This window comes from Oxyura jamaicensis, chromosome 3, assembly GCF_011077185.1.
Source record: "Oxyura jamaicensis isolate SHBP4307 breed ruddy duck chromosome 3, BPBGC_Ojam_1.0, whole genome shotgun sequence".
In the NCBI taxonomy this organism is placed as follows: domain Eukaryota; kingdom Metazoa; phylum Chordata; class Aves; order Anseriformes; family Anatidae; genus Oxyura; species Oxyura jamaicensis.
Window position 1 is genome coordinate 105,673,685 of NC_048895.1, and position 16,384 is coordinate 105,690,068.

At 36.1% G+C, this 16,384-nt stretch overlaps 1 protein-coding gene across 2 annotated transcripts in view; it reads right to left on the reverse strand.

Moving 5' to 3' along the window:
* NBAS (NBAS subunit of NRZ tethering complex) overlaps nucleotides 1-16,384 on the reverse strand; it is a 178,875-nt gene that overhangs the window by 157,790 nt on the left and 4,701 nt on the right. For both annotated transcript variants that reach the window (XM_035320545.1, XM_035320544.1), the window contains exons 2-11: nucleotides 15,879-15,933; nucleotides 15,216-15,252; nucleotides 13,633-13,710; nucleotides 12,507-12,554; nucleotides 11,340-11,383; nucleotides 10,539-10,672; nucleotides 9,666-9,799; nucleotides 9,459-9,557; nucleotides 1,247-1,385; nucleotides 125-190 (exon numbers count right to left, since the gene is read on the reverse strand). In XM_035320545.1, the coding sequence (XP_035176436.1) occupies nucleotides 125-190; nucleotides 1,247-1,385; nucleotides 9,459-9,557; nucleotides 9,666-9,799; nucleotides 10,539-10,672; nucleotides 11,340-11,383; nucleotides 12,507-12,554; nucleotides 13,633-13,710; nucleotides 15,216-15,252; nucleotides 15,879-15,933 (834 nt within the window). The remainder of the gene's footprint in view (nucleotides 1-124; nucleotides 191-1,246; nucleotides 1,386-9,458; nucleotides 9,558-9,665; nucleotides 9,800-10,538; nucleotides 10,673-11,339; nucleotides 11,384-12,506; nucleotides 12,555-13,632; nucleotides 13,711-15,215; nucleotides 15,253-15,878; nucleotides 15,934-16,384) is intronic.

Consider the following 16,384-nt stretch of genomic DNA (forward strand, 5'->3'; position numbering starts at 1 on the left):
ATAGAAATGTAAATTCTTTAGTTGCTTAAATTAAAAACTCCTTTCAAATCAGTCTCCCAGGCAATCATTAATGGACAATTATGTTAGTAGAATACATTTCTGAGGTAGACCTACACCTTAATACCTGTTCTGTTCCCCGTCTGCTGTAAAATCTTAAACTCATAATCCTTAATAATCCTCTTCTCTGTGCCTGTAAGAACAGAAATATACCATGAAATGAAAGAATCCCATACATCATTTTATGCACCAAAAGCTAAGTCAAATTTAAAGTAGCAAAACAATTTTTCAAAGTTCTTAAGCTTCCCTAAAACTACCTATCTTAAAATAATGCAAGGATAACTTTGCCTGTTTTGTTGGGTATGTATGTATCATATGATGGAAAAGCATTACTCATTGCAATGAAATGAGGACCATGAAGACCTCGCTTTTGTTTAATGCAATTGCTATAAGAATAAATATTGGAATTTGTCCTAGCACTATAAGCTGATTTCAGTGTATCCTTTTATTTATTCATACAATAGTTCAGTTGGAATGGACTTACAAAGATCATCTAGTTCAACTGACTGACTTCTTCAGGGCTAACCAGAAGTTAGCATATTACTGAGGGCATTATCCAAATGCTGCTCGAACATTGACAGGCACAGAGCATCAACCACCTCCCCAGGAAATCTGTTTGACCACCCTCACCACAGATAAATTTTTCCTCATGTTCAGTCTGAACCTTCCCAGGTGCAGTTCCTTGCCATTCACTCACAAACTACCACATGGTAGCTGTTACCAAATCAAACATTTATTTCTATCAGAATCAAATGAAGTCAGGAGTTGGACAAACTAATATTTCAGTTCTACTGCTTTTTCTTATTAAGTCACAGAACAGGCAAATATATATTTTTTTTCCAGTAAAAAAAGGGTGACATATCCCAGTACACAACATATTTCACATATTTACATGTTACAAACTGCGGGGGTAGGAGGAACATTTGGTTTGTGTTTTTTTTTTGTTTGACCCATTAAAAAAAATCCACAAGCCATAATCAAAAACTTAAAAAGTTCAGATCATACTACAGAAAAGAAACAAATGCTGGAAGAGAAAAGAGATTTTTAAAAATTCACACCATAACTTACTTATAAAATAGCAGAACACTGAGTTAAGGTTTTATTGTTCAAGAAGAGATACATACAGAACTTCCCATTAGATAATTCTAATTACAATAATCATCCAACAAAATGAGAAAAATATACTTACTGTTCTAATGTCATCTTGATAACTAGTGACTTGTTTATAATGGGGAGATCCTGATAGAACTCTCCAAGCAGATATCCCACAACCAGTTGCTTTAGATACTCCATCTTCATCTGTTTCACAGCCTCCTACAAGCAAAAGTCTGTAAAATATACAAAGGCACATTATTGGTTTCATATATTGATACACAAACGCGTTGTTGTTGCTTTTAAATTTTAAGCCAGAACTACAGCAATCTGCCTGTAGTAACGAGAACTTTCAGTACATTACAACAACTAACAGTCCCAGTAAGCTTTATACATCAGGCTGTTCATTCACAGACAGAAAGATTTAAATATTTTTTGGTTAACTCTTTTTATTTGTGCCATTTATCCCTATCATCTTTGGCTTTCCAAATAAGGCACAACCCCCAGCATTTAAAATACAATACATCTGGCTACAAATATGAGATTCTCCCCTACTCTCAAAGAACAATAAAAATTACAACTTAAGCTTACGAACAGTTCTAGTCATTCTGTTTAAGCATGAATAAATGGAAACCTAGTACGTGGTACAAAAGGTATTTCTCTTTTAACTGAAGATCAAAGCAGGAACGGATTTTTTAATTTTGTTTTCTAAAGCCACTCTATCAATTATAATACGCACACAGTAATTTCATTACACACACTAGATTCTATCTACAAAAAAAACTGAGGCACACTCAATACTATTGTTTATTACAACTAGAATGTATCAAAACATTTTCTCTTGGAGCCCTTTGACCTTAACAGGCAGTTTTAGTATTAACTTATGATCTCTTTGATGAAAACTTTGAGAACAGAGGTCTACATTTGTTTGGAAGCATCATTTTATTGAACAACCCATCAGAAAGGAAAATATCTGGGAAAAAAAAAAAAAAAAAAAGCATAGATCGAAGTCAGAAGTTGAGCCTGGAGAACATTTATCTATCTTCAAAGTTCGTGTTAATATTGAAATATTCTACCACCTAGCGGCTGAAGCTCATATAGCAGTCATCTGCCATTTGAGTGTACTTCCAAAAATATATATTCATTGCTGCATCTCACTAACAAAAGTCTCTCTGCTATACCTACATAACAAACAGTAATTTAACATTACTGTATGAAAACATCTTAACCAGTTTTAGCTACCCAGGCAACTGAGTAATATCTAGCATAGAAGTGAAGAAGCTCTCTGTATTTTTTATGACTAGACATGAAATTTATTTAAATCTCTTCATAACATACTCCTCAGAATAGGTATTGATTTAATGGGTATGTACCATATGAGCTGAGTATTTCTAGTGGACTAAAACTGATTACTGGGGAAGAGTGCCCTTAGAAAACAGAAAGAAATCACAGATTAAATGTCATACACTTAATAATCCATTCATTTCTCTTCTCCACCTATTTTGTTTCCCTTCTCCCTTGTGTTTCCCTACTGCAACTTTCCCATGCTTCCCACCACTTTATCACTGAAGCTTGACTCACTACCACTGATCGAGGAACGTAAGAACTGCCCCCATCTTGTGCAAAAGCCATCTTTTAGTCATGATACATAGTTCTTCTGAAGAACAGCGCTTAATACGAAAGAAACAATTTTCCGAATACCTCACAGCACATAAGTACAAAAACTATACAAATAAATAGATCTTTTGACTAAGACACTGAGACATGGCACACCACATGAAATTCCTCCTAACAGCTCTAAGTTTCAGGACAATAGACTCGATCTACCCTGTTGTGCATGATGTCATGCCCATTCTAGCTGACCACAAATAAACATATCTGGATACTCACATCTGAGCACACAGTCTAGCATCAGTGAACACAAAATTACATCTGACATCTCTGAAAGATGTTGGCAAAAATCAGTGTTACGTAGATCATTATGCATAAAGTGATAAAAAAATCACTGGAAGCAAGTTTCATATCCATCTCTTTCACAACTTGACTATTATGAAATTAAAAAAAAATAAATAAATCAGTAAACACAGACTTCATGAGATCACCACAGCACGGTTGTCAACACCTAATAACCAAAAGACGGAAGGCATAAACCTCTGGACAATTAATATTTCTGTAGTCTTGTCCATCCATAGGCATTTACATTCTTCTGTAAGCTCCAACTTCCATTGCAACACGCCACTGAGTTAAAAATTTCAACAGCAGTAGTGACTTAAATTCAATTACAATTGATGGCACTGTGCCAGAGTTGACTCGGAGACAAACAGTGGCACAAAGACCAAGAGAAGAGCTGTCAATAGTAGTGACAACAGTAGCACCAAAACTGCCTGAACTAGCTCTCATAAACTCCATCAAGATAAATCTTTTCAAAGAAATTTTGGAAAGAACTGTCATATGCAGTGCAACATATTTATAATTCAGAAGTATCTTTTATGATAAATGAAACTCAATGACAGCTGGAATGAAGATGTCATATCAGTTTAGACATACACAAAACACAAAGCCTCAAGACAAAAAGCCTTCTCCCAGGACTGCAGAGAAATTCATCATGGCAGCACGTACTTAAAATTTTAAAAAGCTTTTCAGAGAGCAAAATGCAACAGCGGGGGCAGAAACTATTATGATGAATAACACAACTGGTATCAAAAGAAAATGAAAGGTACTCCTGAGAGCCTCAGCAAAGATCCAGCCTTGTTTACCAATTATTTTTTCAGCACTAGACAGGAGATGACTCCAAAATAACACAAGTTGACAGGTAGCCTGGGAATAGCAACAAGAGAGTTTTTTTTTTTTTAAGTTAGTCTCAGTCTAAAGAAAATACTGTGCCGACAATTCCCCCAACATCCTCCCTCCCCAAAATGCGAAGGGATATTTCTTTTCCTAGACAAATATTTGGGTTCTTAAATCACACCATACCAGCTGTAGGTTTATGTGACTCCATATGGGCCACAAAGCAACGTTAATTTAATAAATGACACTTACTAGTAACTCTCTGGAAGGGGAAGTTTTATCCACGATGCTGATATTGACATAAGGATCAATGCAAAATCCTTTAATACTTAATACTCTATGATGTGTGTTAATTTTTATTCTTGCAGATGCTTTCTGCATACAGCATAGAGAGCATGCAGCTGTTTCTGGGCTCCATTTCTAGATCCCCCCATCTTCTACATACTTCTGGGATCACCAGACAACTCATGAGAAATGTTTAAAGAACTTCATGGTCCCTGACAACACTGGAAAGAGATACTTATAAGGGGCCTCGCTTCTAGCAATCTCTAGCAGCTTTCAACAAGTTCTAACATCTGCTCCTGATCAAAGGGTGCTTTGAGCTTTTGTTCCAGCTGTCTCCTGACTAGGGAGGGTCAGGAACCTTTTCAGTAAGTGCTAGAAAAAGGCCTATGTAAGCACCACACCTAGCAAACAGCCAACAGATGCTGCAGTGACTTGTGCAGCAGTTGGTGGAAAAGGGGGACCAGAAACTCCTTGTACACGTTTTTAGCAGCTGTGGTGATGAAGCCCAGGGCAGAGGCCCAGCACCCACCTTGCCTCAGACCATGGTCCCTCAGGGGGATGCAGACAGGCCTGTAGGTCTCAGATCGAGGCCTCTTCTAGAGGCTGGGGTACAGACAGCAGGTGATCCTTGCCTCTGAGATGTGTGTTTGGTGATGGTCTCTCTCAGCAGGCAAAAGGTGCTGCAGAAAGAAGGCAGCAGGCTGTTGCAGCATCAGAGATGACGAGAAAAGGAGACTGGCTGGATCCTCTGAGACTCTGCTCTGAGGATACAGGAGTATCCTGAACTCCCAGACGTACTGAAGTGGGTGGCAGGCATACCCTGTGTTTATCAGACTGGGAAATGGAAACTCCCATAATGGCAAAGGCTAGAAAGCTAACAAATCCTGCACCAAGAGAGAGGCTCCTGCTTCACCGGCAGATCTGCAGCTACAGATTAGGTTCAGTAACCTTATAACAGATGAGGGGCTGGGAGTGCCTCAGAGCTCCAAGCCCACCTGGAGGCCAGTCACTAGTGGTGTACCCCAGAGGTTCATACCAGGGCCAATAGTGTTTAACAGCTTAATTAATGAGACGAACTATGAGGCAAAGTTTGCAGATGATATAAAACTGGGTAAAGGGTTGCAGAAATGGAAGATTGTGCTATCATTCAGAGGGACCACAACAGGCTGGAGAGATAGGCCAGTAGGAACCTAATGAAGTTCAACAACAGGAAGCACAGAGTCCTATGCTTGGGAAAGAATAACCACATACACCAGTATGAACTGGATGTCATCCTTACAGTCTGCTCAGCACAGGTAAAACATGTGGATTGCTGCATCCAGGTCTGGGCCCTCCAGTATAGGAGACAAGAACATAATAGTGGAGCAAATCCAGCAAAGGGCCATGAAGATGACGGTCTTGGAGCATCTGTCATACCAGAAAAGGCAAAGAGAGCTAGGATTGCTCAGCCTGAAGAAGTCTGAGGGTAGATCCTATGAACATGTACAGATACCTTGAGGAGAAGGAATGTGGGAAGCATGGCTCTAATCAAACTGCTCTGGTTGACCCTGCTGGAAAGGGAATGGGCTAGATGATTTCTAGAGGTTCCTTTTAGTCTCAGAAATCTGGCTGCCCTTGCAGTATCTCAATTATATTCTGTTTTCCAGGGTTCTATAAAGTTGGACTAAAGGTAATTAATATACTACTGGTCTCAAGGACAGCAAGTTCAATTAAGGTATCCAAAAATAAACCTGCAGACTTCTACACAATTTTTCACACATCAATTCCGGTACAACAAGAAGCAAGATTTCAAGTGAATCTAAAACCTTCATCTCCCAAAGCTATCACACATTTTAGGCTCTAACATCAGACTCCTTCTGAAGCAACTGCAGATAACCCTGAAATAAAGCATTCAGCTCCAGATTAAAGTACACAAAATAAGTGAGGTGTTGAAACTTCCATTAGAGCCTACAGAGAGCTCACACTGAAGCAAACATTTAAGTTTTATCAACTGAAGTTGATAAGTTACATCACAGATGAAAGCTGGAATGCATGGAAATGCAAGCATTTAAGCATCTAAATTAAGATTTTTTCCAACAGCAGTAAAACTCAAGATTATACTTTTTCCCCAAAGCTACCATTTCATGTTTTCCTACAGATTCAGATACATTCCCTACTGAAAGATTTTCTTTGCAATTATCATATGCTTACTTTTTTTTTTTTTTCAATTAGATATATTAAGTTCTTGATTGCTATTTTATTGCAGTTTAATAGGTAACTGGCAAACACATAGCAATAGAGTGTAGTAAGTCGAGGCCTACAAGCTATAGAGATAGATCTGTAAAACGGCACTTTCTGAAACTAAATGAAATGCAAAAAAGCCCACAAAGTTGAACTTAAGTGATCAAAATTCACATTAATGAAAATGGAAACTTTGAAGGATTCATATGTATCTAAAATTTTCTTCAACACACAATTTAAGACAACTGCCTCCCTCCAACTGTTTTTCAGATAAAACAACAGCTTAATTTCAACAAGTGATTCTGCTCATGAATTTACAGGTCTCTAATGTCAGTTCTTTAAAGTATCAATTTTCAACTTTATTAAGCAAGTCAACTAATTACACATACCAGGAGATACTACGATCATGGAGGACTATGATTTATTTTTTTATTTTCATGGGTCACAATATTTCCTGCTAAAAACAAGTAATTGCTGAATGTGTAATACACACACATTACAGAAACTTATTGCTTTAGCAGCAGATATAACCACATATTTTCACGTCAGGAAAGGGCATTTCCCATGATAGAAAATTTTAGAATATTGGCAAAAGAATATGCTGACCATAAGCTTCCACAAATTAATTTTAATTACTAATATTCTGAATAAAGTGTTCTCAGCATAAAAGAACAGGAGACAATGCTGCTTTTACTTCATACTAATATTTTAAAATGTAAACCTACAATCATAAAGGAATAGTGGGAAAACAAAAACTATTAGTTGGAAGTGAGATGAAAGAATGAACACAAAACTTGAAGTCTTTTTTTTTTCTTCCTATTATATACTTTTGTGGCAAGAAGTTGTCATTAGCACACACAAAGCAACTTCCAGACTACATCAGCTGATTTTCTATTTCAGCTACTTACTTGTTGATGGGTTCATTTATGTTAACAGTTTAACTGTTCTGGTATCATTTGCCCAGACACACACAAAATCAAATGCAAGCACATCCACATATAAATAGAATCAGAATAATTATTTGACCACAGTTTGAATATTAACAAACATTCTTCGCAACTGCACTGTTAGAATCAATCTACTTCCTTCCTAATATTAGGAGCAGAAAAGACACATTTGGAAGCAATTGTCAAGAACCCTGGTGTGATTAAAGGGAAGAATGAAATGTTTCTGCTGCCTGGTCAGAGTGCTACCAAAGCTCCATCATCCAGACTTACTATTTAAAAACTCTAAATTTAGTACACTGAGTATGAAATATGGGGAATTACTAATAAAATATTAAGCAGTTAGAAAGAGGAAACCATTACTTTGAGAGTTTAATTTTCAGTATAAGCTAGGAGAACGTTAGTTCTCATCAACAAGTTTTTCCTTAAGATTACTATCTCACTTAATATTGAAGGATGAGAACAAGTTTCTAACAGAGTTTCTTCTAGTATTCTATATCCAAACCGAATTTCGGTTTAAAACAATGCAGTAAAGTGTGATGACAAATCTAATCATAGTAGCTATAATCGAAGAAAAATATTGAGAAAGGGGGTTCTCACAATTTAAAAGAAATCAAAGAGTAAGTTGCCAAGTTTATCTTGTCATATAACCAGTAGATATAAAAATGCCAAATACATTTTCAACAGAAGGAATTGGCCAGTAGAGAGCTATTCCAACCACATCTGCTGCAAGACCAGGTAGCCAATCAGTCCACCTTTCAAATCTGGTATCTGTGCCCAACATGTTACTACTTAAGGAAAAAGCATCACAAGACAACTCCAAACACCAAAGCCTGGCAGTTCCAATTAGAACAGTAGGGAAAAATGGACCAGACAAGTCCAGGAATCAAATCCAGAGGGGAGGAAAAAAAATGCAGCTAACTATAACCAGCCCTGAAGCCCATCAAATTCAGACATGTCTTTTGAAGCTATTTCTGACATTCTAAAAATGCTGCTAATGCAACACAATCAGACAGTAAATGATGCAACAAGTAAACAATTTTCTGTATTTATCAAAGTGTTGCATTTGATAAATAAAATGCTGTGTTCTTGAAGAATCAAAAATATACAGATAAACTGACTTGAAGAATCAAAAATATACAGATAAACTGACTCAGACTGCCAAGGCAAATACCTCAGACCTGTTCCCACTGCTGTTTTCTCTATACCTAAGCTACAGTTTCATTGAAGAAGCGTAGAACAAGCCTTTCTGAAAGAGTGCTTAAGGTACTCTTCAGTACACGTGCTAAGAATACATCTTGCAAAAAGCAGAAATTACTGAAATTAAGGTATACTACATGACTGAATAGCCCATGACCATCATATCTCCCTCTCATCAATATCAGTATTAACTGCAAATAAACAGAAAATAAATGTTTATTTCGAAGAAATTGAGATCAAGTCCTGTGCTTGTTACAAAAGAAAGTTAGTCTTCTCAAGTTAAGGCACTAGACAGGTCAAGAAAAAAAGCATTTATCTTCAAGAACTTAAAGCAATTTAAAGAACTCTTAAAGAAAAATTAGTCAAATAGCCAACAAATACCATATCTTGAGGCAAAAAAAAATTCCAAAATAAGAAAAACAGAAACTCTAAGAAGTTAAAGAAAGCTCTTCTTTTTGCATAATTTCATTTATAGAGGCAATAAAATCTACTTAGATCTTAACTAGACTCTTTAATATTAAAGACATGATACCCTATTCACAGGATATACATGCCTATAATGAACTCTTCTGGAGTTCACAACTGTGCTAGATGTCATTTGTTCTAGTGTTTGAGTGTACCAATTGTCTCATTCAAGAAGCTGAATTTCCCTCAGTATCTTTACTCATTATTAGTAAAGTGAGACCACCAACTAGGCCTTCTTTCATAGGAACAGCAATATGTGACTTGTTATTGCTGATTTATTAAATACCAAGATTAAAATAGATACCTCCTCCCTTCCTTTTTAAACATGTTCAACACACTTCCTGTTTTATTTTGCCACTTTTGTTCATCATTTCCATATTATTGGCAGATAACAAACAAAACACTTACCTGTGACCAGGATGGTAAATGACAGTTGTTACTCCATGCGCATAATGGCTGCTGAAGCTGAAACTGTGACTTTCTTGGAAGCTTTGATTTGTTCCAACACTATGTATGGGCGTAAAAAAAAAATAGATTTATTTTCTTTAAAGAGTGGAAAAGATTTCTTTTAAAGTTCATGGTATCTTCTCAAAGTAAGACAAAACCTGTGCTTACCTTACAAGATAACTTCTCAGCTCTCCACGATAATTAACAACAAGTAATTCAGCTGACCACTGGGCACTTGCTTTGTATTCTAGAAAGATTAATCCAGCAACAGCATAACTCAGATCTCCTGGAAAACTTGCTGTCTTTACTCAAAAATGCAGACATTGAGAGAGAAAGGCAGGGAAAGAAAGAAAAAGAAAAAAAAAAAAAAAAGACAAGTACTTTGGTTAGCTTTAAGAAAATAAATTTGCTATTTTTGTGAACATGTTTTAAAAAACTGAAGTTTCATAGTTTATAATAGTAACAAAATATAATCCTTTGATCTTGATTGTAAAGAAAGCCTATTAATAAAAAGTCCACAAAGACAATATGCTAAAGACAAATTAGCTTAGTGCAACCTTTGAATCCAGAAAACAAAACATGTAATTGTCTGGTGCAACATGCTCTCATACCTACCAATGAAAAAATTATCATATTGCTTTATTGGCAATATTTCCTCAATTTATAAAAGAATCTGCCCATTAACTGCAGATTTCTCATCTACTATTACGAACTATGACCATTTGCACGCACACCAAGCAGGAGATTCTGTACTTCCACAACCTGATGTGCCTGCTGATCTACCACAATTCTGACTAAGATAAGATGAAGACTCTGCCTAGATAAAACATCACAAAGGATATGCTTTGCATATGCTACACAACTTAAACTTAGTTAACTTTAATATAACCGTTATATGATAAATACTTCATAGCATATCCATGCATGGTATTCATATTGTAAGTCTTAATACCAAAGTATGCCATGATTAAAAAAACATAATTACCCTTTATCCTTACAAAAAGTTAAATTTGTACAAATTTATTCAAAGACAGCACTTACCGGTGAAATGACCAAAAGTTCACTACCCATTAGGTCAAAAACTCTCACAGTTCCAGTGCTCTCAGCATAAGCAAGTAACGTACAGTCATGGCTCCAGGCCACCCGTCTCCACTGCGGGTTAGGATCTTTTGGCACTACAGAAACGGAAAAACATTCTTTTAAAAAAAAGTTTCTTTCACCAGTCAATGGCCACAGTCTGAGTCACAACAAAGTCAACTGTGTTGGAACATCTGACAACCTCCAATTCATCCAGTGTTTAATAAACAGCACATAAGAATTTAAGTGAGCTTTAAACTTATTTGTACAGAGTAACTTTCATGGTTTGGAACCTCTAGTTCTATAGATGGTCATTGCCCGACAGACTATCGTTCATTTACTTACTTTTGAAAATAGTATTTGCTGTGTCAGGAGGCAGGGATAAGAAAAAGAGAACTGTAACGCCTTAAAATTAAAAAAAAAGACATCTGCAACAAAAATTGCATGATTCCTGTCATCATTATAAATGTACCTTCTAAAAAGAAAACAAAAATGTACATGAAAAAGAAAAAAACTCCAACATCCACTGTGCCTTCAAAATCCATTCATTTCACTATCACTTCATTTCAGGTGCTGTATGTTAATCAATGTGAAAAATCGGGGGGGGCGGGGGGGGGGGGGAAATTGAGCTAATCACAGAGCAAAAATATTAAGAGACTCCTCACAATACTTTTAAGAAGTTAGCAAACCAGTACCAGCACTTAGCAACACATGAATAAGTAACAACAACCACATCAAATAATTGTATAGAGGTTGCAATATTACCTTGGCATTTTCCAACTATGGATCCAAAGTCATCTTTTGCAGACCTGCAGAATAAGATTCATGGATTTAGACTACACACACACATTCACTTATTCCATTTTCCAGAATAAACTAAGAGCTATAAGAATACTTTAAATGCACAATCCAAAGGCCTGACTACTTGTTCAAAAAGACAGAGAGCAGCCTTCACCCTTAGGCAGCTAGTCTTGGTAACAACAGTATTTTAAAAACCCTCCATATAACCCATAAAAAAATAATATCCCCTACTTAGCAGTAATGTTGTTCAAAATTCATGCTGAAGTTCTGAAATGCTGTGTAGGTTTTTTTTCCTTAAGCTAGTCAGTATTCTCTAAGTTACAATTTAGAAACAATGCAAGAATATAGTTACATTAATACAGTTGAAACACAAGATTTATTCTATAGTTTATAAGCTGACATTTATGGTGTTCACATCACTTGTGATTGAACAATTTTCATACACTTGCTTCTTTTACATATAAATGGAAGGTCTGACCTTCTAGCAAATGGATTTTTGTGAAGCAAGTAAACATACTCAATCAAGATCTGTTCTACAGCTAAATGTGTTCTTGAACTGGCAAAGGAAAGCTTGTTGTTAGAACAGAAGGAAAAAGGAAAACGTGAGTCTTTATGGCAATTCATATCACTTGTAAAGTAAGGTGAAGTACTATACACGCCAGCTATTCTACAGAGAAGTGTAATACTAGCTCCCTGTCTCACTTCTTCTCACTTTAAGGGGGAATGGCAAGGCAAAGGTTAGAAAGACCATGAATTGGAGTTTAGTAGTTTGAACCACCTTGCATTTCTTTCACATCTTAAAGAGATAAAAAAATAAAACACACACAAACACATCCCAACATGGAGGGAAATACAGGTAAGTATTTATATATATTTCTCCATAGCGTTTATAATTGCTGTTTGGGTGTGAGTTGTTCTTAAAATGGTGAGTGGGCAAGACCTAAAAAGAAATAAAGGCTTTTGCTTTCTAAGTGATAACACATTTTAAGATTATCCCATAGATTAATTTCAGAATATATGGAGCATTCTAAAAGAACAAAAAAGTATTTGAAACTATGGTTAGCAAGTCACTACAAACACTCTCATAACTCTACAACTGTGGTTATGAAACAATGCATAATCAGAAGTTACCTTATTTCTACACATTGATCTTGCACAACTGCCAACAGTTTACCATTGCTGAAAAAGGAGAATAAAGACACGAGAGTTCAGTTAAAGTCCAGTCCTTTCAGAATGTGGATCAGAGCTCCAGGTACTTTTCTGAATGGTTAAATATAAATTTCCCAAATTGTTATGAAAGAGAAAATATCAATTTTTACACCAAAAAAAAAGTGTCTTAATAGAATTCCCCTCACATCACCAAAACGTATGTCAGTCTTTAACAACAGCACTAAGAAAACAGAAGCAGCGCCTAAAAATGTTACTGCTGGGGAAGTCAAAAATCAGACGTTTTCTATGGATACATTTATACCAGCAATACTTGAAGACTTTGTATTGCTTTATCTGAAACACACAGCTATCATACTTCAGCAAGTCAGGCCATCTCCTTAGCAGCAGGCATCCCGTCTTTGTACTTAACATACAACATTGTAGCTGGCATGTCACACATCAAAAGAATTACCACAGAATCACCATCCTTTCCCTCACAGAATCACTATGCCTTTCAATACATAAGTCTTGCTAAACCACTGATCATATTTAGTGATAAACTAAAATATTCCATACTACTTCCATGTTTCTGTACATATGTTTATGCTTACTTTTGAAAGCCAGTGATTTCAATGATGCTGCTAAAATTACTATAGAGCAGCTGTTTCTAGCCTTGGAATTCTTATTTCTTCCCTCAACAAACAACAGCAGATAGCTTGAGGGTATACATTCACTTTCCACAGATTTTAAAATAAACTATTTATGTTCCTGTAAGTTATAGGTTTTTAGCTGATCAAACTCAAGTTCTGAATACAATTTGAAGGATACACTGCAAACTACTTTTGCTAAAATGCTAAAAGTACATACAGACATGCATCAAAGATGCCTTAAAAGAAGGGAAAAGCTGTGGAAGCCCCTAGATAGCAGACTGACCTTTCTTTCCCAAGGCTACCTCTGAATGCCTCCCATAGTTCTCTTGACCAAGAAGAGTAACATTATTTTAGCACGTTACTAATTCAACATTGCTATCAATGTGGGCAAGGCAGAGAGTATTAATATATTCACTATTACCAAATACTGAAAGAATATAAACACATAAGCTGGTTACCTTGCAAGTACTAGCTGCCAGTTTATCTGCTTATTAACTAGACGAACCAGTCCATTTGGCAGAGAAAACTTCGCAGGGCTGAAAAAAAAATATTAGCCCAAATCAGAACATACACGTAGCAGTACCTGAGATATACACACGAGGTGACTTAGCTGTAAGACAGCCAATATCCTGGGAAGTTTTAGCAACTAAACATGAATCAGCAATGTACCCTGACAATATCAAAGGTTAAAAACATCCCTATTTGAATTAACAGAATCATAGCCACATTTTAAGGGATCTGATTATTTACTCATCATTCTTCAGACTCTGGTCAGCAGCCAGTTTGAGGTACCTTACCACAAGGACACCAATAAACTGGTGGACCACCAAGATGGTCCGAGGGCTGGAGCACTTGCCCTACAAGGACAGGGTGAGGGACTTACAGCCTGGAGAAGCGAAGGCTTCAGATAGAGCTAACCAAAGCCCTCTGGAACCTACAACGTTCCAAGGAGAGTCACTGAGGTGCAAGGCAGGAGCACAAGAAATGCTGATAAGTTTAAAACAGGGGAGATTACAAGCTGACATAAGGAAAAGAATTATTCACTATAAATACGGTCGTACCGTGGAAGAGGCTGTCCAGAAGCTCTGGGATCTCCATCCTTAAATATGTTCAATACCTAGCTGGACCCTGAGGAACCTCGTCTGAGTTTGATACTCATGTTTTTTTTTCCCCTCCTTTCTAACCATATTTTATAAATACATGAAAATGGCAGCTAGAATCAATTTTAAATGCTAGAAAACAGACCATCAGTATGACTACCAGTATATAGAAAAATCAGTAAGTTCATTCTGTTTGCAACTGAATCCTTACAACCAGGCTTGTATGATGGCATGGAACCCATAAACACACACACAAAAAGGCACAAAATAAAGTTGAACACCAGAAACAGGGAAAACAGCATAGACTGCTGACCTAAACTAGAGTACTGCTTCACAGTGAGCAACACCATAGCCCATTTTCGTACCTTAAAAATAGAATACCTCTAAAAAGGGAGAACTGATATCTTCAAATATGCAAAGGGCATCAACAGAGTGGTATAATCATAGAGATGAAAATTCTCTAGAAGCACTGTATTTATTCCAGTATGTTTCAGGGATCATTTTAGTGTTTTCTGAATCAGAATTACTTACAAAGCATTTCATACAACAGTTTGAATTGTTAAAAAAAAATAATAATAGTACAAATTATAACGTCTATAGAAGCACACCCTGCCATGCCATCATACCTGTCATTGAGGCTTAAAACAGCTTCACTTGCAGTATCTCAACTGGGAGTCGAGAGGAAGAACAAATGTTTTGAGAAGGAGGATGTTCCAACTGCAAGTTTACTTAGACTACTTTTAAAACCAAAAAGTTAAACTAGCATGCACTACTTTTTTCTAGATAGGCTTCAGCTGCAACTCAAGTACTTTTAACCTCACTTGATGAAAAGACAATATTCTAAGCAGTGTTCAGTTTTACTGTCACTAACAATAACTTTCTATCAAAAAGGTATCAAAATATTACCAAATAAAAAGATTAAACATTATTTTCAAACCTACCTGTACCAGATATATCGAAGCAGGAACAATGCGGGACCTACAAAAATGAATAAGCAAGCAAAAATTAAATCCCTAGCTGTTTTAAAACACTCTTCAGCTTACTGTACACAGATTTTCAGAAGGTCTCACAAAACAAAAAGTTGTACAAGAAGAAACCTCTACTCTTGGTCAATGAATCCTTATATTAAATGCAAATGTTAAATTAAAAAAAAAATATCAGAGATGAGTATTGATTTTTTTCTAAGAGAAATGCCTAAGAGATGAAAGCACAACTCAGCTAATGCATAAACCAAGAGCTGAATTGGCAATGATCATAATATCATAAAGCTTCCTCACAGAATTGTCTAAATAGCAAATAGCACAATTTTAAGAAATGATCAACAGAAAAACACATATTGCAAAATACAACAGGACTTCCACACTTTTTAGATGTTTTATTTTGTCCCAATAACCTAACAGAGGAAACAGAGCTCACAAAATCTAAATACAAATAGTGATAATACAAATACGAATAGTGATAATCAGAAAGTATCTTTCTAAAAATACATCTATCCGCTCTATTTCCAATATACTAGCCACCCTAAAGAGAATAAACTGTAAATTTTACAAGCAATTGACACATGATTCTGATGAGTCCTGAACATAAAAACAAGTCATATTTACCTGTAATTGCTCTAGTGATGATAAACGATGCACCATGTTTTCTGTTGCCTCTTGGCTGCAATTACAACAATAATAGTCAAACACTATGATATAAATTTTAACTTAAATATAGCATCCATACTATATCCAATCAGCATTCACTGATAGAATGTAAGCTGCCTGCTAGCCAGAAGTTCCTTACATATTTTCAATTACTCTCTACTTTATTTAGTGAGTCATTTAGCCACATAAGCTAAAGCAGGCTATAGAACCAAATAAATTCAGTAAGTGCCAACCTGTAATAAACAAAATTTACTACAAATTATCTATTGATTCAACTTTGCCTTGGTCTATGGGTAGTAAAAAAGACATTGTCTTCTGACTAGGTTCTCCTGTAAGGTGTTACATATCATTCTTTCTATGTCAAATGAATGCCACATTGAACTATAATCCCCAGAAAACGGTCAAAGCAATTGGTGTTCAACACACTATCCCAATATATAACTGCTAAGCTACATAAAGACTGC